Raw genomic sequence first — 27,401 nt, forward strand, 5'->3', positions numbered from 1 at the left:
TTAAAGCACCAACACGGGGTGAAGCCTGTCTGGATTTAGTATTTTGTAATAATCAGGATAGAATTGAGGGTGTAAAGGTGATTGAACCACCAGTGTCAAGTGATCGTAATATAATACAGTTCTCAGTGTTTTGTAAAAGTGCAGATGCAAAGACTAAAACTGTTAAGTTGAACTTTGGCAGGGCAAAGTTTGAGCAGATGTGGCAAAATCTAAGGAGGACAGATTGAGATAAGATTTTAAGAGTGGAGACAGTTGAGAAGCTGTGGAACAGGTTTAAACACAGACAAATACAGCATACAAGACTAATTGACTAACTTCAAAGTGAATCGTAGGGTGTATAAGAACACGAGGGCAACCATGAAGAAGGATATTAGGGAGGCTAAAAGACGGTTGGAGAGGAATATAGAAGATAAGGCGAAAAACGACCCTAAGAGATTCTTTTAGTATTTTAGTAGTAAAAGAACAGTCAAGTAGTAAACGATACAGACTGTGAAATAGCGGACTCTCTAAACTTCCATTTTTCTGAGGTCTTCACAAGTGAGGAAGTGGATAACCTTTCAGCGGTAAACGGGACTACTAAGAAGGTACTGAAGTATATGAAAAATGTAGAGGGAGAAGTGCTGCTCAGATTAAATAGGCTGAAATAGAACAAATCGCCAGGACTAGAAAATATTTACCCACCAGTTCTTAAGGAGGCTAGTGAGTACATATATAAACTCATATGTTTAGGGAGTCACTGCGCACTGGGGAGATTCCAAAGGACTGGAAAAATGACAGATTTAATCTCGTTATATAAAAAGAGTGACCGGTCAGATCCAAGGAACTATAGGCCTGTAAGCTTTACTTGCATCACAGAAAAATTAATGGAAGCAATTAAGAATAAGATTGTGCAGCACATGGTAAGTACAGGAGTTTTTCTGAATAGTCAGAATGAGTTCAGAAGAGGTAGGTTGTGTTTTACTAACATGCTGGAATTCTATGAGGAAGCAACAAACGGATATGATCAAAGTGGAGCTTATGACATAATTTATCTCGACTTTCAGAAAGCATTTGATAAGGTGCCACATGAGAGGTTGGGCACCAAACTAAAAGACGTGGGAGTTCAGGGTGATGTTTTTAGATGGGTGCAGAATTGGCTCAGACACAGGAAGCAGAGGGTGATGATGTGAGGTACCTTATCATAATTAGCTGACCCACAGGGGTCAGTGCTAGGGCCACTGCTAATTTTAATATATATAAATGACTAGGGAGCTTACCCCCTGCTCGCTTCGCTTGCCAACCCCCCTGACTGAACACACCACAGGGAGACGTGGTCACTCCTCCGAAACCGCCTCTTAAAGGGTGATACATTGGGAAACAAATACAGTTTTTTTTTATCTCCTCTTTGCTCGATCAGCTGCTGGCTTGCTGCATCTCACATGGCACTTCGAACATTTAAAAGCCTGTACAGCAGCTGTATTTGTCATCTACTCTTTGTCTTTTACTTCCTGCCCCGGGTGTGGTTAAATCTCTTGGCACAAAGTCTTGTCTCGTGGGATGTGAGTTCTTGACATTTTAGTTTATAATTTATAAACAGAATAAGAACCTGAAAATCTAACAACATCACATTAAAGTTTGATAAATTCTGAAAAGAATGAAAAAAGAACACCTTATTATAATATAATATTATAATATACTGAGTTGTGAAGTAGTTTTGTTGGTGTAACAGTAGCTTCAGATAGAAACAATTTCACATTATTAAAAATATATTTCACAATTTAGTAAGAAGCTTTGTAACAGTTTAGGAAGTGTACTGCAACGCTTTAATATTATTTCTCTTAATCTGTCATTGATTTCTCTTTCGGAGCAAATAAAATCTATAAAGTACAAATATGTCTTATATCTGTGCATTCCACAATAACAAAGGCTAAATATTAGATAATTTAATCAGCTCTTTGATTTCAATTGCTTGGGTGCTCAACTCTTGAAGCAGAAAACATCTTCCAAAATTGATTTAATAAGTGGAATTGCTTCTCCAGTTTATGACATGTAGCTAAAAATAACAAGTAATGTATGGTAATGGACCTGTCAGGAGAAATATTTGCATTAAACAATGCTCAACCATATCACTAACTAAAGCATTCCAGTGTTATCTCTTGCATAGATTCAACAATTTTAAAATTTTCTGTCAGTGTCAATTAAAATGGATGCTGAACACAAGGTTTTTACATAGAAACCATAAGAGAAAATCGTTGAAATTCACCTTAAACTGCTTACTGATCTCTAAAGTCACTCAAAAAACTAAGCTTAGCTAATGATGTATAAAAACAAAAAATGAAAATATGCTGATTTTGTAACAGTCTCCTGCAGTCATTATCTGGCTGGATTAACCTTAAGACACAATTACTACTTTGGGTATGTTATAACAGTTATGCACTGAGGCCATGTAAGAATTTTTACTCATTTGTTTTTAAAGTGTCAGTAGTTTGAAAACGCAATAAAGAAAGCATAGTTTGGGACAAGTGAGAGTCGAATGATTGAATGAACATCCATTAAAAGTGGTGAACCTGAAACTGCAGTGTTAAAACTTGCAAGGCTGCAACTCATAAAGACGAAAGGTCTTTCCTTTTAATAATTTTTGAAAAGAGCTTTTATTTATGATAATGTACAGTCCATATGTCAAATGTTAGCTCTTCAATAGGTCAATATGTCAGCAAATGATGCATGTGGAGTAACACTCTGTGACAAGGAATCATGACATCATCAAGGTGGTGACAGAGGAAAGTACACAATGAAGCAATAACAAATAATTTCAATTGAAAAAAATAACATTGAGAAAATTCTCACAACAACACCAAAATGTACTTCTGACATCTATTGTATGTGTTTGTGCAGAAATTACACATTTTTCTCGAATTGCTCTTTACGCTTGCATAATTCCTGGAAAACATGGCTGTACTGTAGTTTCCAAGTCCTATCACAGTCTTTCCATGGGTTTGAATTCAGAAACTTCACTTGGTTACTAAATGTCTGTCATTAAGCCACTTCAGCATCGCTGCCATTCTCACGGTTCCTTTTGAAGGCCTAAATGTTATTATGAAGATAAGCTCCTCTATGACAAAATGGCAAAACATAAAAAGGTTTCCTGGTCTTTTAAGATTGCGAACGATTGACTGACATCAACTGTTACATTTAATTACAGGCACATTTTGTGTAGATGTGGAAAAGACTAGTACGGTAATTTTACATAGAAATGATTACTACCAAGACTTCCTTAATGGCTGAGAAATGCACATAAGAATAAAAATTAATTAACTAATAAAAGGTAGGTGACCAACATTTTTAGAAAAAATGATAATAGCATTAGCTGCTGAAAAGATCAGCAGCAAGCCACTAGCTGTGTCCATTTCATATTAAACAATTTAGAGAGCAATGAGTGTTAGAGATTAAAAGCTTAAATATAGTAACAGTCAGGTTATGCAGCATTAGTAGAGTATTTAAATAGCTAAGCTATTGTACATATAATTTAGTTTAGCCAATACTGTGTCATAAAATAAAAAAGACTGGCCTGTTCTTATCTCAGTCGTTCTAATGCTCTAAATGTTATTGGGATGGAGAAGTGTCACCTGGCTTTAGTCTTAACTTTAGTCTTTAACTTCCACTGGTAATCCTATTTATTTTGAAGAATTCTGCTTGATTAACTCTATGAATGCATTTGAGAATTCTGATGTCCTCAATTACTTAAGTCCCCACAGTGCCTCCTCTGCTCAAACCAAAGGAGGTTTAACTCAGAGAGCCTGCTTACTGAAATGTATTCCATGTGTGTTACAAATTCCCTCTTAAAACCTTTAGTTTTGCAGTGGTTAAGGCTTTGGACTTCAAACCTTGTGATTGTGGGTTCACTTTGCACTTTTCAACATTAAACTGCACTTTCCAGGTGTTTGCCCAGCTCTGAGGCTTGTCTGGGTCATTTTGAATTGTTTTTCCTGCCTCTTCAATGTTAGTGTTCACAAGTTTACTAACTATACCAGAATCAATGTCATTAATATAAATCAGAAAAAGTAATGGTCCAAAGAGAGACCCCAGAGGGACACCACTGATGACCTCCCACATTTTCACAAAGACGTTTTGTTAACTGATGATGCCAAACTGACCTGGCTTGGATGTGTTTGAGAGTAGGCCCTAAGATAGACTGCCAATCCCTAAAACTACACTAGGTAGATTTGAGAATGTGAAATTATATGATGAAGAAGACACCTCATCTCTTCTTGGGTAACTTTTGAAGACCAAAACATTTTGCTCACATCAGCTTTATTAGCTAGAGTCCTTGAAGCCAGTCTTGCAGTTGATGTATGTTAAAAATATACAAGATAAAGAAGTCTGCCATAGATCTGATATATCATCTTTAGCAGAACACTTACTTTAGTATAAGGTGATCTTTGCCGTTTTTTTGATTTACTTTCTTGGAGTCTTACAGTCTCATAGTTTCACTGAATGATTAACACTTTGGCTGAGTGTACTCATTTTTCAGATCTTTCTTCACCATTGTGATAAAACCCACTCTATCTTGATATGACATTTATTAAATCTACATGAATCAAGAAGAGGTTCACTTTTAAAAATGAATATAAGGTATTTTTACTTTATTTTATTGCCATCTTTTGCCAATAAAAGAAGAGAAGATTAAGTTAAGAATGGAAAAAGGCATATAAATGATTTATTTGTAGCATTTATATAAAATTATTTATAGCTTTTGAACTGCTTTCTACTATTTGCTTTATAAAAATACCATTGTTCTTCTGCTGTGAGTGGTGGGATGGCACAGCACATAGTGATGGCACCTCATGTATCCAGTGCCCTAGGCTGGAATCCCTGACTTGTCTGTTGTCAGTGTGAAGTTTGTGGTTTTCTCTTCATGTCTCCATGTGTGATTGTCTCTCTAGGGGAAGACATGCATGTTAGGTAAAGTGGATCCTCTATAGTGGGTTCTGTGATGGGAGTGCGTCACTATGTTGTGTTTTGATATTGCTGTGATAGTCTCCAGTCCCTCCTAGGGGTGGGTTTGGGGGCTGAACTGGATTATGCAGGTTTTACAAGTGTTAGGTTTATTTCTGCTATTAATAATATAATCACAAGATTCTGAAGTTTCATTCCTATTTACCAATTCAAGATCAAACTTTACTTCTAAATGTCCTGTTCAGGTGTCCTGTCTTTGTATGAGCTGGCCAACTTTAAATAAACAGTTTGATTTTCTTTGTGTGGTGATTCATCACTGTAAACCATAAAGATATGGCTAGCTCTAGGAAAAATAAAACAGTGCATGCTCATTCTCATAAAAACCAATTTAATAATCCAAAATTGGAACTCATTTAATTGTCGTTTTAAAGAGTATGCCCGAAATCAACTAACCTTCACAGTTTCATTTTTCCTTCATTCCAATTATGTATTTGATTTCCCCAGGCAATTACAGTTTCATTTTGTGCAAACAAGAAGACTCTCCAGATTTCACATTATTATTACTTAACACATGCAATGAATAAAATAAGGATGTGATGGTAGAGTAACATAGTAATATCTCCCTGGGTGTGTGCTTACCTTACCGCTCTGTTTCTGGACTGTACTGTGTGGAGTGGGCACTTTTGCTTTAGGGGCACATCAAAGTTTCTTAAAGTTCAAAGTTCCTACACTAACAGCCAGGTAGAGCTTAATGCCTGCAAATTGGGGGTAGTTGGCATCGGAGCACTAGCAGCCCTGCTGTTTCTCATCTTTAAAAAAGCAAACTAATAACCTACACTACTACCGAATCCAAAAAAGATACAATAGCAAAACCTTACTCTCAACTAAGATCAATTACTTAATTAATAGATTAGAGAAGAATCCCAAATGAAGAAAAGTATAAAAAATGGTTTTAAAGTCCATAACCAGCAATAGGTACAACATGTGGACTGTTATCCATACATTCCACTTACTACATAAACGATAATCTCACTGCAAAGGTGTGTGCTCTTGAAAAACATCTCCATACACTAACCAATCTCCAGAAGACTGAAGACCCAAGCAAACCAACTGTTTCTAATCTTCCTGTGCTAATGGTAAGGAACAGCAACCAGAACCTGCACTCAAGTAGCCAAAAGATGAATAAGACACCACAACATCTCATCAGAAAATAAGGTACAACTAACCAACTGCTATACCTTGCTTTTGATCACATGGACTGGGTGATGTTTAAGGCAGTTGCCACCTATGGCCATCAGATCCACTTATAGGAGTATGCATCATCAGTCCCTGACTACATTAATAAGAGTGCAGATGATCCGACTGTCTCAAAGATCATTGGATTCTGCAAATCAGAATCCATGGGTGACAGTGGAGGTATCTGCATTGTTAAAAGCACGTAAAGCCGTCTTTAGATCAGGTGACAAGGGAGCCCTCAGGACAGCAAGGGCAAATCTATCTTGGGCCATCAAAGCAACTAAGTGAGAATATGGCATGAAAATCCACAGTCAGGACACCAGAGACATGTAGCACACGCGGTAGGATATCCAAGCTATCATAGATTTTAACACCACACCACCTGTTTTCAGAGGTGATGCCTATCTTCCAGATGTTCTAAGGAAATTCTCTGCATGGTTTGATGTCCTGTGATGTACCTGTAAGGAAGTCCATCCCTCCTCAGGAGAAAAAGGTGCTGTGTTTGCCCACTGCTGATGTGAAAAAAAAACTTTGTTAATTGTAAACCCACTCCAAGGTGCTGGACCAGACAACATACCTGGCCAGGTGCCCAGGGAATGTTCAAACTAGCTAACAGATATCTTTACAGACATCTTCAACATTTCACTGAGGCAGGCAGATGTCCCCAAGTCCTTCAAAACCATCATCATCATCTCATGTGCCAAAGAATCCTCTATCTCTTGCCTCAATGACTATCCCTCAATAGCACTTACAATTGTCATCATGAAGTGGTTTGAGAGGGTACTGGGCTTCCCAGATCACATGACCCTCTCCAATTTGCTTATCGCCTTAAACATTTCACTGAAGCTGCCATATCATGTACATTTCATCTGACATTTCATCTGACAAAAAGGACATAGCAGTGCTAGAAAATGTCCAGAGAAGGATGACCAGGCTGAGTCCAGGGCTACAGGAGATGAGTTATATGTAAAGATTAAAAGAGCCAAGCCTTTTCAGTTTAAGCAAAAGAAGATCTAAAGAGGAGACATGACTGAAGTGTTTAACATTATGAATGGAATTAGTACAGTGGACCAAAGCTGTTATTTTAAAATGAGTTCATCAAGAACATGGGAACACAGTTAGAAACTTGTTAAGGGTAAATGTCACACAAATATTAGGACATTTTTCTTTACACATAGATCCATAGGCACTTGGAATAAGCTATCAGCTAGTGTGGTAGACAGTAGGACTTTAGGGATTTTCAAAACTTGACTTGATGCTATTTTAGAAGAATTAAGTAGATAGGACTGGCAAGCTTTGTTGAGATGAATGGCCTATTCTCCTCCAGATTGTTCAGGAGGGGTTTTCCATTGGTTAGATTTCTGTTTTATTATTGTTTTTATTATTCATGCATTATTCATTTTAGTGTTGTGTTATTTCTGTTGTATCTGTTTATCATTTATTATATGTGTGCTGTATGTTTAAATTTGATGCCATTTTTTGTGTTTTGTGGTTGGACCCACAGAAGGTGGGGCCACCATTACATCACTGTTGCTTGGCCCACCCTTTACCTTTATTTTAAGGTCAGAGAGGAGGATCCAGCAGTAATGACTGCACAGTGCAGCAACAGCTTTACGTATGAGGGAATCAGCACACACAATGTAAAAGTAATGAAAAGCCAAGGACAAAACCCGGAGGATAAGATTCAAGTAAACAATGACCAGAATACTGTATGAGGCAAAATCGTGAGTCAAAAGAAGTAGCAAGAGAGTCGCACAATGAAATATTGCATGTAGCCTACGTAAAAACGTTAAGACCTAAAGTCGATCAACAGAAAACAATTCATAGCCAGAGAAGTTTTTAACAACGATAATGCTAGAGTGTTACATTTTGAATTAGCCACAAACACAGATGGTAACGGTGTATATGATGCTGACCTATAAATTGTTGCAGTAATCATGTCACATGTTGCACACTCTCAGATGTCTTGCTTGGCAACAGCTTTGACACCCTGTATTGCAAATAGCAAATAATGGTGGTGCTGATACTAAAAATAAAGTAGTGCATTGGGAAGATTTGCTTCAAAATTAATGTCTTTAGAAATGTCCTAAATCAAAAACAGACCAGAGCATTGAATTCCTTGCTCTCTAAAATCCTCAAAACACAACCTCCATTATTTTTTAAGGGCAATGAAAAGGTTGCAAATAAACAAATAAATAACAAAGTCCAGCTAACCATTACAATGTTTCAGCCAGGGTTCCCCCGGGCTGGGGTTCAAATACTGTTATGTTTATTTTGTTCATACTCTACGTAAACAGTACTGATTATTTAGTTTCTTTATGTCCATGTGTGTTCTCTTGTGTTCCATGTGTGTTGTGGGTAGTCCCCCAAGATGTGAGGTCACCATCTATCAAAGGCAAGGGACTGCCTTAACACCTATAAAGGCGTAAAAAAACCCACAGTCCCTTGCAGTTCATTGAATGCGCTTATGGTGGTGGTGAGTTCTCCTGTATAAATTGGTTTTGAATTATTTTGTGAATTACTAGATTTTTTTTGACCTTATGCTCTGTTTTTGGCTTTTTTGTTTTGGATTTGCAGGCAACTCTTTTTGTCTTTTGTGCTCCATGGAGCTTTATTTAGTTACAGAGCAATTTTGTAAAATAAATCTTGTTTTATTTTTAAAGATCTTATGTTGTCCTTTATGTCACTAGCCAAGTTATTACCCACTCTAGTTTGTCTTTTGAGTATTTGTTGAGATTTTCTGCAAGGGACACCTCTAGGTCATGACAATCATCGCACCAGTGTGGCTCATTGATTGTTGTAGACGTTTTGAAAGTATTTTTTTTTTTTTTATTTCTCGATACAGGATTATTTACTTGTATTCTTGGTTTCTACTCATTAGATTGCATATCATGACTTCTTCATCTTTGAAATGCTTTTTATGCAAATCTTTATTTTTGGTCTTTTCTGCCTTTTTTCTTGATTTCCTATTTTTTGTTAATATATCACATTATTAAATCTATACAAATTATAAAGATTTATGTTTGGATTGTCTCTATAAACTGAAGGGTTTGTGGTTTTCTTACCTTGGTAAGATACTTTCTGGACATTCATTGTATTTTAAAATATCAAAACTAGATCCCCATTTTGGGCCTGCTCAGCCCTAACCTTTCAGGTAGTAGTTGGGGGCTGGCTGTCTAGGGGTGAGGCTACATCTTTGATAGGCCAGTGAAGGTCCTGGCTTTCTCTGTGGAATTATATTAAGGCCCCGCATAGCTCTTTGTTATGCTAATCTCTCCTATACACCATACCATGATTGCAAAGGCACATTAACCTTGGAGTTGTGTGAGCTGGTGGTTCTGATGGAGAAAGGACAAAAGGCTGTGGTAAGAGAGAGGAAAAGAGAGAAAGAAAGACTGGAAGAGAAAATGGGAATGTTGTGGAAACTACTTTGCACCCAGTAGATGGGGACATGATACATGGATGGGACCGTAGAATGTGTTGTTTGGTCCTGACTGTGTTCTAGCCTTTCTGGTTTTTATCTCTCCTTCTCTTTTGGAATTAGTTATTCATTTAAGAAAGCACATAGTTTTGAGGTTAATAGGTTTGATGCACGTTACTGTTCTTGACTAACCTATACTTATTTATATTTCTTTTACAGCAAGAACAAATCTCAGTAATTACATCGGCAGTAACTGCCCAATTGGACACTTCCCATGTGGAAATCTAACAGTGTGTTTACCTCAAGTGCTGCACTGCAATGGCGTCGAGAACTGTGAAAATGGTGCTGATGAGGAGAATTGTGGTGAGATCAAATGATACAGCATTAATTGTTTGACTTTAAATGTAAGCCTTGGTTATATCTGTAAATTTTACCAGTTTGTATGTGTCAGTAAATCAGAACTAATAAGGTATAAATTTCATTAACATTAATATAAAAAAGTAAATACATTCACTGAGATGTGTTAACTACAAATGTGTCATTTCAATAACATCTAAAGATTATAGTGGACAACTACTGTACCACTAAATGGTGACACATTTAATTATTTATTCAACCCAAATCAAAAGAAACAAAGCTCTGTTGATTTAAAATGTTTGTGCACCCTAGCCTCAATACCTGGTTTTGATATAAGTAAGCAATAGCTTGTATTTCCATTGCTTACATCAATGGGAAAGAATCTTCAGCTACTCTTCCAGTGGTTCATCCATGTGATATTTAAGGACTTTCTGCATTAACTTAAGACACACACGAATCATGTCAATGAGAAGTAGATCTGGCCTTTGAATTGGCCATTCTAAAATTTTAACTGCTCTGTTTTGAGCTTTTTATTTGTGGCTTTTATTTGGGAATTTCAGATCTTCACTCTACAGAGCCCTTCACTTGATTTAGTTTCAGCTAACTGGACTTAACATTTTCCACAAGCATTCTTTATTACATTGTGGAATTCACTTGGTGGCAGTAAGGCAGTAAACAGCAAACCGACTCCAAATTGTAATGATCCTGCAACCACACTTTAGATTTTGAATGAGATTATTCTGATCAAAAGCACTTTATGATTTGTTCCAAACATGAAGTCTGGCTTCAAGACAATATACAATGTAACTCCAGCTCTGTTCCAGAAGACTTATTCAATACACATGTGATACTGAGAAAACATAACTTGAACATTGATATTCTTTTCTTGACAGTTGAATTTGACCTCAAATAAAATAACACTAATTGTGTGATGCAATGTCTTTAAATCCTTTGATGTATTTTGGAGACACCTTCTTTCCAGTTTAGTGCCTGGTTATTACATAGTGACTACACTCTTAATACACTGATTGTATAACCTGTTTATTACCTGCTTATGTTCAAAAGTAGAAATGAAGGTAATAAACAGGGAATTTAGTTAGGGAATATATATTGTTTAGAAAAAGAATACAATAGAAAGCATCTATCATCATCCTCATATAGACAATGATAAAAACTGAAAGTAAACACATTGGAAATGGAGAAATAAATTGGAAGAAAATGTGCAAAGTGCTGGTGCATTGCAAACACTAACACTAAGATCTACTTTGATTCCTTATCTTAGATGGGTAGCACAACTCATATATATCTAGTCATATATAAAAGTTATTTTCCATGTGGAGTCAGCAAACTGAACCATAGTTATGCATATTTACCGCACAAGTCTTCTTCTTCCTCCTCTTCGTCTTTTTTTTGCTATTCTAAAAATCCTTCTCTCTCCCTCTTTTGTCTCCAGATTTTTGTATACCTCCTCCAAAGCCTGTGCCTTGGCTCTTGCCACTACCTTCTTTACCCCTTTGCTTGACTGCCTATACATTTCCATATCTTCCTCGTTTACTGATTGGTATCATGTCTTTTTTGCCTCCTTCTTAACCCTTTTCACATCCTGCACTTCTCTGTTCCACTACCGTGTCTTTGTCCCCAGGTGTGTTCTTTTCTGTTGTCCTACCCAACACCTCTTCAGCTACTCTTAATATAATTTTGCTGCTCTTCTCCCACCATTCCTCCACACTCTCAAATGACTGCACTTCATTTAAAACTTTCACCCTAGACCTGTTCTAAAGCCCTTCCTCTTTTACGCTCTACCACTTAATTCTTGATGCTGTTTGCTCTGATTTTATTATCCTGCTGATTCTGATCTCCTAGTCCAGCACCGCCACTTTATGCTGCACTATTATACTTTCTCCATTTATGACCTCACAATTCTTTATTTCTTTCAAATGAGATCTTCTACACATTAGAAAGTCTATTTTACCAAATCAGATGCCGTGGCAAAGTCTACTATCCTTTCCCCTACTCCCCATCTTCCCTCTATATTATCTTTCTACTCTCTCCCACATGCCCATTTACATCACCAACAACAACTACCTTTTCTCCGTCTTGTACTACCCCAAGCTTTTCATCTATTTGTGCACCGAAAACATCTTTCTCCTCTTTCTCACAGCCTACTTGAGGAAAATATTCATAAATGACATTAACTACAGTCTCACCAAGGCCCAGTTTGTCACTCATCACCCTATCCCACTGCCTATTCACACTGATAACACTATCCTTTAGTTCTTTAGATACTACTATACCTAGACCATTTCTCCCGTGTTCATTTGTTCCATTGCAAAACAATTTAGAACCCCCTCCCAATCCTTTTGCCTTACTCCCCTTCCATCTATTTTCCTGTAAATGCAACACTCACACTTCCCTCCTTTCCATCAAGTCTGTCAGCTCTTTTCTATTGCCAGTCATTGTACCAATATTCAGTGTTCCCACTCTTATCTTTAAGTTAAACTTTACTTTCTTACATCTCTTCCTTTTATCTCTTCTTTTTCTTTCACTTTTGTCTCCGTGTCCGGTTCGAATCTTAAAAACATCTGAAAATATTTTTAATAAAGTTTTGGTATCAGGCGTGACGTCAGCAGAAGCTGTAACGCTCCACCTGAGAGAAAAATTGTAAGGCTAGTCGCCAGCATTCAGACATCAATTCTGATTGCTTCACAGCCGAACAGGACACGGTAAAAAAAATAAATAAATAAAAAAATAAGCTTTACTTTCCCCTCCCCGTCTTCTTCTTCTGCTTCTTTAGGACTAACTTATTTAGCCGTGACCACCCTCGGCCTGGCAGTGTTGTGGATGAACTAGTTCAAAAGAGTTCAGAAGAGTCCGTTCATTGAACAAGCTAATTTTCCTAAGAATGATGAATTTAACATCACGTATTTGCAATTTTATGTGACATTCTGGATCAGGATGAGGTTCAGATTAAATGTTTTGCCTTACCCTGTAATGAAGGGGTGGATACGGTATTTGGATAAGCACAAATAGTGGATTTTTACAAATATTTATTTTGTACAAATTTTTGGCCATTTATTTGTATTTGGAAAAAATAACGTAAAATCAAATAGGTACTGTCTGTGTCTGCCTACTTGTGCTTAAGCTGCACCCCTGCTGACATGAGCACACTATGAAGCTCCGCTTTCACTTCTAGGAAAACATTGTACTTCACGAGGCCATTTTATATTTTTCCCCGATGTACAGTACATGCAATATGTCACGCAATTTTGACCGTCAGCATAATAGGTTAGTTCACCCACACCTATTGCTCCTCAGTCACCATTTGTGTCACACCGTTGGAAACAGAGTGGTAATTTATATGTATACTTGCATCTATTTAATTTCTTTTTTTGACCGTGAGAATATTAGTATACTGTGGTGGGTTGGCTCCCTGCCCGGGGTTTGTTTCCTGCCTTGTGCCCTGTGTTGGCTGGGATTGGCTCCAGCAGACCCCTGTGACCCTATAGTTAGGATATAGCAAGTTGGATAATGATGGATGGATATTAACATATACAGTATGGTTATACATGTTTGTTGCTGGGTATAACTAAATAAAGTGTATTTAAATAAAAAAATTAAACTTAATTGTATTTTTATTCAAGAACTCTGTAAGGCCTAATATAAGGCATGCAAAACTGAAAAAAGTAAATTCATGGGTCATTTATTCTCACTCCTTAAAAAATACAAAATGAACTTCACATGAACTAGTTCAAAATTGAAATGGTGAACTATTATTGTGAATTTATTCATTTTAATCAGTATGAACTGAACATTGAGCTAGTTCTTGTGAGGTGTGAACTTTCACAACACTGTGGCCTGGTAGCCCTACTCCTTTTCCACAGGGGTCAGGCGTGGCCCCTGCACATTTCTTATGGGTTACTCCATAGCATTTAGTGCACAAGTAACTAATCCTTCATTTCCCAGATTGATGTTAGAATTTTTATAATAGAATATGTAAAGAAGGCACTTGTATCAAATCAACAATGCAATGTATCACAGATGGCTCTTTCTGAATTAAATATCTAGTAGCACCATCAGCAGGACTGTGCTGTGAGATGTTTTTTTTTGTTTTACCTTTGTGGCCAATAGGGGGGTGCTCCAGCTCCTCAAAGACCCAACACAGACAGGCTCAGACACAAGTATAAAATAAACAAGATGATTTATTCTAGGAAACTCTTCACTGGTAAGCATTTCCCACAACAACCACAGTACAAAGCACTTTCTCTCTCTCTCTCTCTCACTGCCTCCTCCACTCCTCCACACAGGTATCGTCCTCCTTCCTCTTGACTCTGGTTTTCTTCAAGTACTTTTATCCAAACCCCTGGAGTATTTCAAGGGATATGAAGCTGTGGCTCTGAAGCACTTCTGGGTGAGGTTGGAGACCCTAAGAAGTGGGGACTCCCACGGGACCCAACAGGGCTATTCCCAAGTACTAGAATACCCAGTAATGCCTTGTGGACACCCATGCAGGGATAACAACCATGTTTGGCTGCCATCTAGCGTCCTGGGGGAAACAAAGCCCTGTGTAAGCTGTTTTTCCCTGTCCTTCCAGTTTGAGGGAATCCTGGCTGGGTGAGGCTCCCGGCCATACCTCACACCCTCATTATATGCTGCATACAATGACTTTGAATGGAAAAGATCTTTCTCTGTGCAGTTTCCCCCCTTTGTTGTATCTTATTAATGACAAGTAAAAACAAGCAGAGCAGAGGCTGCAACTACTTTAGCGTCAGACCTGTTTGGAACAAAAACCTGCAGCTGCAGTGGGTCCCCAGGGCCGAGTTTGGGAAACACTGATCTACTTGACTAAAAACAAAAGCATAAACTAATTTTTCAGCATCTTGCAAAGTTATAAGGGATCTAACTTTTGCTGTATTTCTTAAGTGAAAAAATGCTTTCCTAGTAACCTGATTAATATGTGATTTAAAATGTAGGTGAGAGCCAATAATTATCACTACATTTTTTACCTCTGTCTTCACTTTTAAGCCTAATGGATCAAGTTTATTTCTAATACCCTCACTATATCTATTTTTGCCAACAACTAAGACTTCTGTTTTCTCCTTCTTTAGTTTAACAAAATTACTATTCATCTACTCAGAAACATAGGTAAGACATTGGGTCAGTGGGAGAAGAGAGTCGGGGTCATCAGGCGCTATTGATAAATACAGTTGTGTGTCATCAGCATAGCTGTGGTAGCTGATCTTGTGCATTGAGAGAATCTGATCAGATGGAAGCATGGAGATCGAAAAGAGCAGTGGACCCAGGATAGATCCTTGTGGAACACCATATAGGATATCATGTGTCTTTGAAGCACAATCAATTTAAATAACAAAGATTTTCTACCTGTTAAGTAAGATTCAAACCAATTTAAGACACTGCCGGAGAGGCCCACCCACTGACTAAGACGATTTCTAAGAATATTGTGATCAATGGTATCTATTGCTGCACTCAGATCTAAGAGGATCAGAACAGATACATGACCTCTGTCTGCATTTACCCGCAAGTCATTTACTACTTTAACAAGTGCAGTTTCTGCATTTTGATTTGTTCTGTAAGGATCTTTCTTCTAATCATAGTGCCCTCTGGGTCATTTATTCCTTTCTTTCCATAAATATTAAGGAAGATGTTCATTCACTGTTAGCTGAATCCAGCACGAGGCAATGGACCACAAACAAGTTACCGCTGTGCCTTAAGCAGCAATGCATTTTCATTTATGCAAAAGTGTAGATCAAGCTCCTCTTTTTTGAAAGCCTGTTTGTTTTCTTACATGCTGTTAATACATACTTTCTCTCGATTTAGGAGATAACAGCGGATGGGCTGACATTTTTGACAAGTCGGTAAAAAAACCTCCAAATAAGACGATTCCCGAAGACTGCTGTAAGTATGTGCCACCAAACATAACTTGTGTTTGGAATTTTGAGCGGGACAGATCTTCTGTTTATTTAGTTACTAAAAGCAGCACCTAGTTTCCCAGGAAAGTAATTTCAAGCTCTGGTCTTCTGTTAGTCAGGTTGTAGTCTGCTGCGATGTTTCACTTGCTCTGGACTTCAGTGACACAGGTCAACCACCAGGTGACACTGCCCTTAAAATTCACTGTTGTAAAAAAGAATGTACCCCCAGTCTTTTCCTGAGAAAGTGGGATTTGTGTTCACAGTGTTGTTGAGATTGGACCAGGGGTTTGGAATTGTATAAGGAACAAACACACACATCCATATTGAGTTTTATATATAAGATTTCCTACTGTATTAACTCATTTTTGAACAACATGTTTTACTGTTGGTACTTATCAGTTTACAAAATGGTGGAGTTTTCTCAGTTTAGTTTTAAAGAAGTTTACTTTTTGTCTTATTTTTGTTTTAAAGCTGTCATTGTGCTTAATGAAGTATATGGGCAATAAATTATTGGTTGCAGAATAGGAAGATGGCAATTAATCCCATTATTGTGTGATGTCTGCAGTGGAATGAAGATTAATTTTCAGTGACTGTCAAAACTAGGAAATTTATGTCTGAAGAAATAACAGTCATTATTTTCTTTTGTTTTTAATTGTGAAGGTGAATAATATTCCAGCTAAAGGACACTAAACATGTTTTCAAAAATCACATTCTGGTTGTGCCTCCTATTGTAAAATTTATTTATTTTTACATTGTGATATTAGCTTTTTTTCACTTTTAATAAGCAGTTACGTTGCTTTTGTATGTTTTCCTTCTCATGTATGTAATTACAGGAGGAGATAAAAGTGAGCTCAGCTCATTAAATGCTGGAGACTTTTTTATTATGAATCTTTCTGTCAAAAATATTATTGGCAAAAGTCAATATCCAATAAACAAAACTAAGAGAAAAGCTAATGGAAATGCTGGTCTGAAATAAAAATGTAAGATGGGATCGTAATGCCATGGTTAGAGCTGCAGCCAGATGTTCCAGAATTCTCAGTTTGAATCCAATGCCCGGCCATTGTGTGTGTGTCATTTGCACTTATCCTTGTGGCTTTCTGGGTTTTGTGCTCTGGTCTTCGTTCCACATCCCCAAAGATGTTTGGTTTATGTTAACTGGAAATTCCAAGCTGGCTCTTTGTGTGTTAGAGTGTAGCTTACATATTAACTGAACTAAATTCCTTAGGTCTCTGAGGTCTGCTTCAATTTCTCCTTCTGGTCTCACTAACTTCGACATGTACACAGTAGAGTCCATCATCACTGGTAGCATCACATCCTGGTATGGCACCTGCTCACCTCAAGAGGGTAAAGCACTAGAGAGAGTGGTAAAGGTGACAACGAATATTACTAACACTGCGGTGTATTCTGTTCAGGACATATCTGACACACGCTGCTTTAGAAAAGCAAACATTATTATTAAAAACAAGAGCTATCCTGTGCAGCTAATGCTCTCAAGCCTCTCTTCTATCAAATGCTACAGGACTGGCACTCACACAAGTAGATTCAGGAACACTGTGTACCCACAAGTCATAACACTGCTGAGCAGTGACAGCAATGTCAAGTCATGCCATTTTCTGATCTGCTTAATCCAGACACATCCCGGCTAGCATACACACAGAGATACAATTTCATGTTTTCTGCTACAGAATCTGGATGTTTTTCACTCTCCAAACCTCAACCACTAGCAGCCCACCAACCAACCACTAACTCTCTCCCACTCTTCTGTCAAATAAGTTTATATAGGACTTCCTGCAAACAAATGTCAAGTATGATAGCTCCGTCAGGCAAAACCATGGAGATGTGTATACTCGGTTATCTTGCCGACAGAGCACAATGAAGAACTCTGATGTAGTTGTTAAACGGGAGATGATACTGTTGTAGATAATAGAGGGTGTCTCATGCCAGAAACCCAGGACATAATTACTACAGACAAGTTTTAGATCAAAAAATACTTCTTAATTCTCCCTTCTTGTGGGCTGTCTTCACATTGTACAATTACCTTATCTTCTTCTCCTCCAATTCAAGTGAGCATTAACCTCCTCCATTCCTGACTCCCATTAAGCTGGCTGAGGAGGAAAGGCTCATTTTAAAGCCAAACATGGGAGTACTTGTGGCATCTCAGAGGTGTAACTGAGGAACACATCCAGGTCATACAGAGCTCTAAAATGAAATAGGAGCCTCCTGCCAGTAGCTCCCACCAGTAACATCAAATGACTCCACCTGAGTTGCCTGATAAAACTACATTTCCCAAAAGGCCAGGGGAATGCTGGGGGACTGCCAGAGGGATGCTGCCACCCAGTGTACTGAAAGAATGCATGGCTTTAGGAGGCAGTCTCCCACAACCATTCCATTATTTAGGCCTCCTAATCCAAGGCATAAAACCACCTAGCCAGGGTGCCAGCCAGTTCACTCCTACCATTTTCTCTCAATTATATAAAAAAATCTTGGGACGAGATGAGACTTTTTCAGAGAGATGAAACATTTTCAGAGAGTTAATTTCACGTCCCGTGAGTCGAGACTTTGTGCCAAAAGATGAATTGAAAACTTAACAGGTACAAGCAGGGGTGTAAATAAAAGACAAAGAGTAGAAGACAAAGTAGAACATAGTAAAAAGGTTCAAAAATGTTGGTGTGATACACATGCAGAGCAGATTAGAGATTATGAAATTAATAAAATTCGAAAGTCTCAAAAAACTGAAAGTAAAGATCGCATTAGCGCTAACAAACAGAAATGATTACTCGGTGAAATAACAGAACAGCGAAAAGAGATCAAATATATGGACATAGGTGATATTACAGAACTACTACAAGTTTAATTTCAAAGAAACCACAATTCGGTCAGGTTTATATTTATGACCACAGAGAAGCGATGCAACATAGAATCGAAATAGTAAAATGATCGGACGTACAGTGATACCTTGGTATACGTCCGCTTTGGAATAAGTCCAACTTGGTATACGTCCCGTTTGGACATGTAAAATTTTGCTTGGTATACGACCTTTGTTTGGAATACGACTCGCGTGCCACCCTTGTTTACCTCTCTCTCGAGACAAAGCCATGACTGACCACAAGCGTCAGTACGGCAGTTGCTAGCATTCAGTGAACAACCCGCATGCTACCTGTTGTATATGATTGTTCAATGATGCTTTTGTCCATTGCTTTATGTTCGGGTGTTGATTGCTATGGTCCACGTCTGTTGAGACGTATGACTGCCGGAGGGAGGGGTGTGGTTTAGAAGGCACGCTGTATGGAGAGTTGGTTAAACATGGTTCAAAATAAACAGCATTCGAAACGTTATTCTGAGTGTGTCGCTACTTCAATCTAGAGAACACTACACTACCCTTGTACACCTCTCGAGACAAAGCCACAACTGCCCATGAGCGTCAGTACGCCAGTTGCTAGCATTCAGTGAACAACCCGCGCTATAACTGTGAATTTTCATGTGATTTTGTGTTTTTTTGCGTAAATTTTAATTGATTGTTGAAAAGTATGAAGGTGGCATGCGTAACCAGGACATGGTTGCTACATACTGTATGCTGAGAACAACAGTATTTACGATTGTGAAAAACAAAGACATTATTAAAAAGTAAAGTGAGGTTAAATTTTCATTTATTTCATCTAATTGCTTTTGTATTTATGTATTTTAGTATTAAGCAGTATTTAAATTATTTTATACAACCCCACCAATGTATAATATGCCAATAACAATAGGATTTTTTATCTTGGGAACAGATTAATCATTTTCCCTTTATTTCTTATGGAAAAAAAAGGGTGGTATATGTCCTATTTGGTATAAGTCAAAGGGTCTGGAACGGATTAAGGATGTATACAGAGTTGCCACTGTATTAGAAAATCTACACCTAAAAATGGATACAAATCTATACATCCAAAAGTATCGCACTTTACACAAAATTATCTGAAAAACACGGACAAAAAAGTTTTCTTGGATTTCTGTATGAATCCGAAAGATCACGCTCACATATATAATAAACCAACATGTGACTGGGACTTAAACATATTTTAAAACCTGTTTTGTCAGCGATAATAGTTTCGAAAGACAGAGATATCGTGTTTATCCAAAAGCACAGCACAACTCTTTGCAAGTGGCAAATCCAGAAAATGACGAGCGCTTAGGGCCTGCATGGGGGTTGGCAAGTGAAGCGAGCATGGGGCAGAGACCGCTACTACTTTATATAAATAATATCAGTGATAACCATAAATCTTTTCATGCATTCACAGATATGTGTCTTTGATACAAAGTGGGTGCTGCATTTAGTTTAAAACTGTGTGAGATATTGCCCAAGATCTTAGAGCATTATAAAATATTACAAAAATTATAAACTTATGCAAACATATACTACGAATTACCACACACAATTTAACCACAAATTATCTATCATCCAAACTCTGTACATGTACAGTATATTGACCAGAATTAATTTAGATATATGAAGTATTTAGATGCTTTTACACATATGTTTCCAAAACATTTGGGACATTGTGGAAAATAAAAACAGAATGCAGTGATTTGCAAATAATGTAAACCCTATATTTAATTGAAAATAGCAGAAAGACAAACTGAGAAAGTCTGTTTTTTTGAAAAAATATATGCCCATTTTCAGTCTGATGTCCGTTTCAAAAAAGCAGGGACAGGGCCTTGTTTACCACTCACTGTGCTAAATCACCTCTTCTTTTAGTAACACTCTGTAAACGTTTGGGAACTGAGGAGACAAGTTGCTGTAGTTTTGATGTTGTAATTATCCCATTTTTGCCTGATATTTGATTTCTTTCACTCAACAGTAGTGATGAGCAAAGTCTGCGATGTTCGCTTCGCCTTGAGTTCAGAGAAATCATGGAAGTGTTTGCAAATATCATTGAACTCTGCAAAATGCATTGAAGTCAATGGGGAAGAAATAACTGAAAAAGATTTGACTGGATTATAATGTTGCAATCATCTTTAAAGTGTCCCCGAGGGCTAGGGAAACATCTGTCAACTATACTGGACCGATTATTGTGGCCAAAAAGATGAACTGAGCTTTGCAGTAGCAGTGTCGACCCATGCACCACCATGCTTCCATGAGATCAGAGAAGAAAGAATGCAGTCAGATATGTGCAAGCATATATTTCTTCAAAACAAAGCATAAATGCTTAAATTGTAGTCAAAAGTCAGAAGAAATATATAGGTTGTTTAAAAGCAGAAAATTCAAAGTGGTATGTCATGATTGAAGCCACATACTGGCTGGCCCATTCTATTTTTTGAAGTTGCACTGAAGGCACTCCAAACTGTCTTTGCTGATGCTTTGCACTTTTTCTTCTATCAAAAAGATAGAAATGTCTTGTAAATATTAATAAAAATATCTTTATTATTAATTTTATTTCATAGTGTATCCTCTTTGTGGAGGAGGAGGGGTGTCAGGCTCCTTCAAGGTTTGGTTCTTATCTCTAAATGGCTAATTATGCATGCACAGGGCACACACCTCCTTCTCTTATGCTGACATGGAACTCAGAGATCAACCTGCACATTTGGTGACAATCAGAGATAACTCATTGTTTATGCTGTATATGTTTCATAAAAATAACATTTTGACAGTCTGAATCATTTACTAATCTGTTCCACCATTTACTAAGTCCCACAGAGTTTGTAATGCAAATGATCAGCATTATATACTTGGGGAGGCTGTCCCATCCAATGTTGGCTGCTACAGCACTGGGGGATGTTGCGGTGACCATGCAAAGCATTTTGGGGTGCTGGGGAAAAAAAAATTCCTAAACCGGCCAAATTATCAGTACAGTAATCCCTCCTCAATCGCGGGGGTTGCGTTCCAGACCCCCCACGATAGGTGAAAATCCGCGAAGTAGAAACCATAAGTTTGTATGGTTATTTTTATATATTTTAAGCCCTTATAAACTCTCCCACACTGTTAACATTATTAGAGCCCTCTAGACATGAAATAACACCCTTTAGTCAAACGTTTAAACTGTGCTCCATTACAAGACAGACATGACAGTTCTTTCTCAAAATTAAAAGAATGCAAACATATCTTATCTTCAAAGGAGCACCGTGAAGAGCAGATAATGTCAGAGAGGATAATGTCAGAGAGAGCGCTTGCTAAGAAAAGCAAACAATCAAAAAATCAATACGTGCTTTTAAGTATACAGAAGCACCGCGATAAAGCGGCACTTTGTAGAGGAGCGTCCTATCTTCTAGGCAAACAGCCACTGTGTAAACAGCCCCCTCTGCTCACACCCCCTCCGTCAGGCAGAGAGAGTGAGAGAGACAGAGAGAAGCAAACAAAACAAGCGCCACGCGGGAAGCACATCTTATAGCATTGAGGAGTTTTAGTTAATATGTAATACATGCTCTGATTGGGTAGCTTCTAAGCCATCCGCCAATAGCGTCCCTTGTATGAAATCAACTGGGCAATCAAACTGAGGAAGCATGTAACCTAAATTAAAAGACCCATTGTCCCAGAAAGCGGTGAACCAGCGAAAAATCTGTGATATATATTTAGATGTGCTTACATTTAAAATCCGCGATAGAGTGAAGCCACGAAAGTCGAAGCGCGATATAGTGAGGGATTACTGTAAATAATTTCCCAAACAAGGTTGAAAGTGAACACAGCACATTGGCAGCGAATAACGCTTTGGTGAAATTCACTGAGCAACATTACTCAACAGTTTGGAGTCTCCTTTATTGTATTTTATATTTCTTAATGCCCCAAATATTTTCAATGGTTGACAGGTCTGGACTTCAGGCTTAGCACCTGGACTATTTTATTATGGAATCATGCTATTGTAATACGTGCAGAACACAGATTGGCATTGACTTACTAACCTTCCCTGAAAGTGACATTTGGATAGCAGCATATGTTGCTCAAAAACCTGTATATATTCTTCAGCATTAATGGTGCTTTCCAAGATGTGCAAGGCTACCCTTGCCCTGTGCACTAATGCACCCCAATACCATAATAGATGCTGGCTTTTGAACTGTGCACTGATAACAATCCAGATGGACCCTCTCGTCTTTATTTATTTATTTATGTTATTGATTTTATTAAAAGGAAGTAACATTCCATACAGTCAAGTCAAGTTTCCCAAAACTAAATTCAACCCCCGCCCAAGAGAAAGAGAGGAAGGCCAACAGCCAGAGTGGAACTTTAAAAGTAGAAAAGAGCGAAGAGAATTGTTTTCCCCAATGTAAATGCTTTTTCAAAAATGTTATTGATTAGATCCTGTCATGTTTTAAAAATGTGTTGAACAGATCCTCTAAGTGAGAATTAGATTTTTTTTCCAATTTCAAATAGTATATGACATCACTTACCCACTGACTTAAAAGAGGTGGGCTATGATTTTTCCAGTTGAGCGAGATAAGTGTGCTAGTAGTGAAGTAAAGGCAATTACAGTTTGTTTGTCCTTTTCCACTTTAAGGGCAGTTGGGAGTCCAACAAACACAGCTGTTAGTGGATTAAAAGAGATTTAGACTCCAAGGCTGTCTGATAGGCATTTAAAGATTTTGGTCCAGAATGATGTTAGTATGTCAGTGTTTCCCAACCTCGGTCCTGGGGGGCACAATGTGGCTGCAGGTTTTTAGTTCAACCAGATTCTGATAGCACTGATCTCATTTACTGACCTGGGATTAATTTTATTTTATTCTACATTCAGAAAACCACAGTAGCATGATTTTTACATTAATAAGACATTTAGAAATATTTCTGCTTTTGCTATAGATTTAAATGCTTAACTCTCTTTTGTTGACTTCATTATATTTTGCCCTTTCTCTGTGCAGTTTTTCCCCTTCGTTGTATCTTATTAATGACAATTAAAAATGAGCAGAGCAGACATGCTGGCAAACACCACTAAATAATCAAAGGTTGCAACTACTTTAGCATCAGACCCACTAATTAGTAAATAATGGATTAATTAAACAATTAGAACACCTAGAAAAGTAGAATGAAAGTCAAGATGAAAATATTGTTAAAAAGAACAAAAAGACATTACTGTATTCCCATATAGCTGCTTGGTACATTGTAATATATATATATATATATATATATATATATATATATATGTTTTTACCAAACTTAGGTTTCTAATTTGTATATTGTTCCCAAAACATAGAACTTGGGAAATAAAACTTAATTAGCCCAGGAGTCCAATTAAAAACAGAAACTGGTTGGAACAAAACCTGCAGCCACAGGGGGTCCCCAGGACCGAGGTTGGGAAACACTGTTATATGGCACACGCCTAAACCAAGTGGCCTAGTGAGGCTGGAGCTCGATTACAACTTTCACAGGTTGGATCTTGCCCTGGAAGCATTTTGGACAATTTAAAATGAGATAAATGTGTTTGATAAAAGATTTTAAGTTGAATAATTGTATACTTTGTGCATACGGAGCTGGAGTGAATTCTGTGCATGGCTGCCTTCCACTACTTTTCTGAAATGTTGAGTAAGAGATCCCTTTCCTACTATACTCTGGGATCTCTGAAAGGAAGGGAGTTTCAAATGTTTTTATGTATTATAGCTAAATCTTCAAGGCTGAGGAATAGTTCATTCAGGATTAGAAATAGGTGAGTGGTGAGGAAAATTAACTAGATTCCATTTAGCAAGGTTTCTATTTTGAAAGTAGTAGAAAAATTCTGTCGGTGAAAAGTTAAATGTGAAGTTTGATTGTTCGTAGGATGCAAAGACATTATCTATACAGTGAACCCTCGTTTATCACAGTTAATCCGTTCCAGACTCTACCGTGATAAATGAATTTTCGTGAAGTAGGATTCTTTATTTATAAATCGAATATTTTCGCAGTTAGAGTATAGAAAACCTGTTTACGACCTTCTAAATACGTTTTTTTAACATTATTAGAGCCCTCTAGACATGAAATAACACCCTTTAGTCACCATTACACTCGTATTACCCAATATATTAGACAAAATAAGAGAAAATAAGACATATTAGATGTTACAAATATCATATTACTAGACGCACTCGCCTTTTAAGGCGACCGAATTTTATCCTCAACTTTTGTGCGCTCCATGTGTACATCAGGCATGTAAGTGTAGGGAATGAGAACATCAAAGTGCCCATTCATAACATCTCCCGAAAACCTCGTTTTTTATCCCCTCAAGTGCCTGTCCAAAGTCGTACAATGTCAGCCCGAATCTGTACCGCTAAAGATGGAGTTTCATGCACTAAATAAGCTATAGATGAGAATAAGCAAGCACCATCTCCCCTGAAATTTACTACGCGGTGAGGCATTTGTACTCCATCAACATTAATTATTTCCATAGACATAATTTTGTCTTTTCCAGCGCATCGTGCACAAAAGCAAGGGAACAGTGACAGCACCAGAACTCTGCTCACATCGTGTCGCTTCGTACCTCAAGCTGCAAGTAGTAAGTCTGTAATAAGCGGAATACCGCTATGCTTTGCACTCACGGGATGGAAGGACAATCCCGAACGCTTTTATCTAGTAGATTATTGTACTGTACATTTAATTGCACACAACCACTAACCTATGAAGGCACGACCTCAGTAGGAGAGTCTTTAGAGGTGGTGCAGTATCTTCAGCAGGTATGTTGTTGTCTCCAGTGAAGAAGTACTAGGAGTAGGCAGTTGGTGTCTGGGTGCGCGGCTGAAGAACATCTTGATAGGCAGTTGCTGGCGCTGTCTTTTCATATGCGTGAGGAGGCTTTTGTAGGGTATTGCCATCTTTAATCATATCCAAGAGTTTCACCTTCTCCTGGATAGTAAGCATCTTCCTCCGGCGCTTAGTTTTATTGTCAGAAGGCTTAGAAAAAGCAGCACATTTAGGAGCCATCGTAGGGCTTAGATAAAAGTTCTCAGAAAGCGCATGCGTAGTGACGTAAGCATGTATGAGAAAAAAATCGTGATAGAGTGAAGCCGCGAAAGTCGAAGCATGATATAGTGAGGGATCACTGTATACAAATCTCTAAATGATTTAGTTCCGTACATTTTCCAAACATTACAAACTGTGTAAGTTTGAGAGGGTGAAAAAAAGGCAGTTATCATGTAGAGGTGCCACAGATAAAAGCTTCTCTATCTTGAAGTGCTTCCTACATTGGTTCCATATTCTGAGTGAAGGAAGGACAATTGGGTTGTTAGTATATTGTTAATAACTTGTATTTACTGAGGTACAAGGTAAGAAATATAAAGAAGTACCGCAGGATTTTATTTCTTGTGTGTGTTCATCAATTTGTGTCAATGTCCAAGTTTTTATAGCTTGTGTATTTCTGCCCAGTAATAAAATTGAAAGTTAAGTAGTGCAATACCACTTTCTCTTTAGGTCATTGTTTCGATTTTCCAAATAAATGCGGTTATGATTGAATCTAATTTCAAAAAAATTATTTGTTAATGCATATGGGGATGTTTTGAAATAGAAAACGAAGCTTGGAAGACATTCCTCATGGCAGTGTTGATTCTGCCTGCTAAATAGAGATGGAAGATCGACCCATTTAGGCATGTCTTGCTTACGTTTTTCCATGCAAACAGCAAAATTTTGCTGAAAAAGAGTTTTATATTTACTTGTGATGTTTACTCCTAGGTGTTTAAACTGATCTGTGATGATAAATGGGAAGGTGTCCAATCTAATATTCTGTGGTTGAGAGTTCAATGGAAAAAGTACAGATATCTTTTGAAATTTTGCTAGTGCTGTTAGGACTGCTGGCACTGAATTTTGTGGGTATGATATGTACAGTACTATATCGTCTTCATATATTTTCATATTTTTTGTTCAAGGCCTTTTGTGATAATCGCTGATAATCCCCTTTATTACAAATGCATTTTGAAAATGAACAGCCAATGGCTCAATGGCGATTGCAAAGAGCAGTGGTGATAAGATACGTCTTTGTCTGGTACCATGTTCTAGTTTGATGTAGTCTGACATAATGTTGTTAATATAAACTAAAGCTTCTGGACTGGTATACATATGTTCGAGCCGAACCCCAATTTGTCCAATGTTGTGAATAGGAAGTCCAACTTAACCATATTAAATGCTTTTTCTGCATCCAAAGATAATAAGATCTCCTGGGTGTTAGACTTTATGGGTGAATATATCACATTACACAGGCATTGAAGATTGTAAGCCAAGTGTCTGCCTTTAATAAATCCAGTTTGGTCTTGTGATATTACCAAAGAAAGCACTTTTGCAATCCTTCTAAACAGAACTTTGGAGAGTATCTTAATATTGTTATTGAGAAGCGAGATTGGTCTACATGATGCACATTGTTATAAGTCCTTATTTTTTAGGAACGATGGTAATTAAAGCTTGAAGAAAAGTTTGGAATAGAATTTTATTGCCTCTGGCTTCTATACAGTAAATGTCCCTGATAATAGGAGAGCTAACTTAATTGATTTTTTTTTTATAAAATTCAGAAGGGTAGCCATCAGGGCCTGCGGCTTTCCCACTCTGAAGTAAGTTAATAGCGTCCAGTAATTCTGAGAGTGTCAGAATTTATCCAGTTCATCTGCAC

At 37.6% G+C, this 27,401-nt stretch overlaps 1 protein-coding gene across 1 annotated transcript in view; it reads left to right on the forward strand.

Annotated features, from left to right (window-relative positions):
- The window catches only part of LOC120523981 (relaxin receptor 2-like), a 345,306-nt gene that overhangs the window by 102,687 nt on the left and 215,218 nt on the right, over window positions 1-27,401 (forward strand). The window contains exons 3-4 of the mRNA XM_039745737.1: window positions 9,812-9,955; window positions 15,785-15,862. Coding sequence (XP_039601671.1) covers window positions 9,812-9,955; window positions 15,785-15,862 — 222 coding nt within the window. The remainder of the gene's footprint in view (window positions 1-9,811; window positions 9,956-15,784; window positions 15,863-27,401) is intronic.

This window comes from Polypterus senegalus, chromosome 2, assembly GCF_016835505.1.
Source record: "Polypterus senegalus isolate Bchr_013 chromosome 2, ASM1683550v1, whole genome shotgun sequence".
Lineage (NCBI taxonomy): Eukaryota > Metazoa > Chordata > Cladistia > Polypteriformes > Polypteridae > Polypterus > Polypterus senegalus.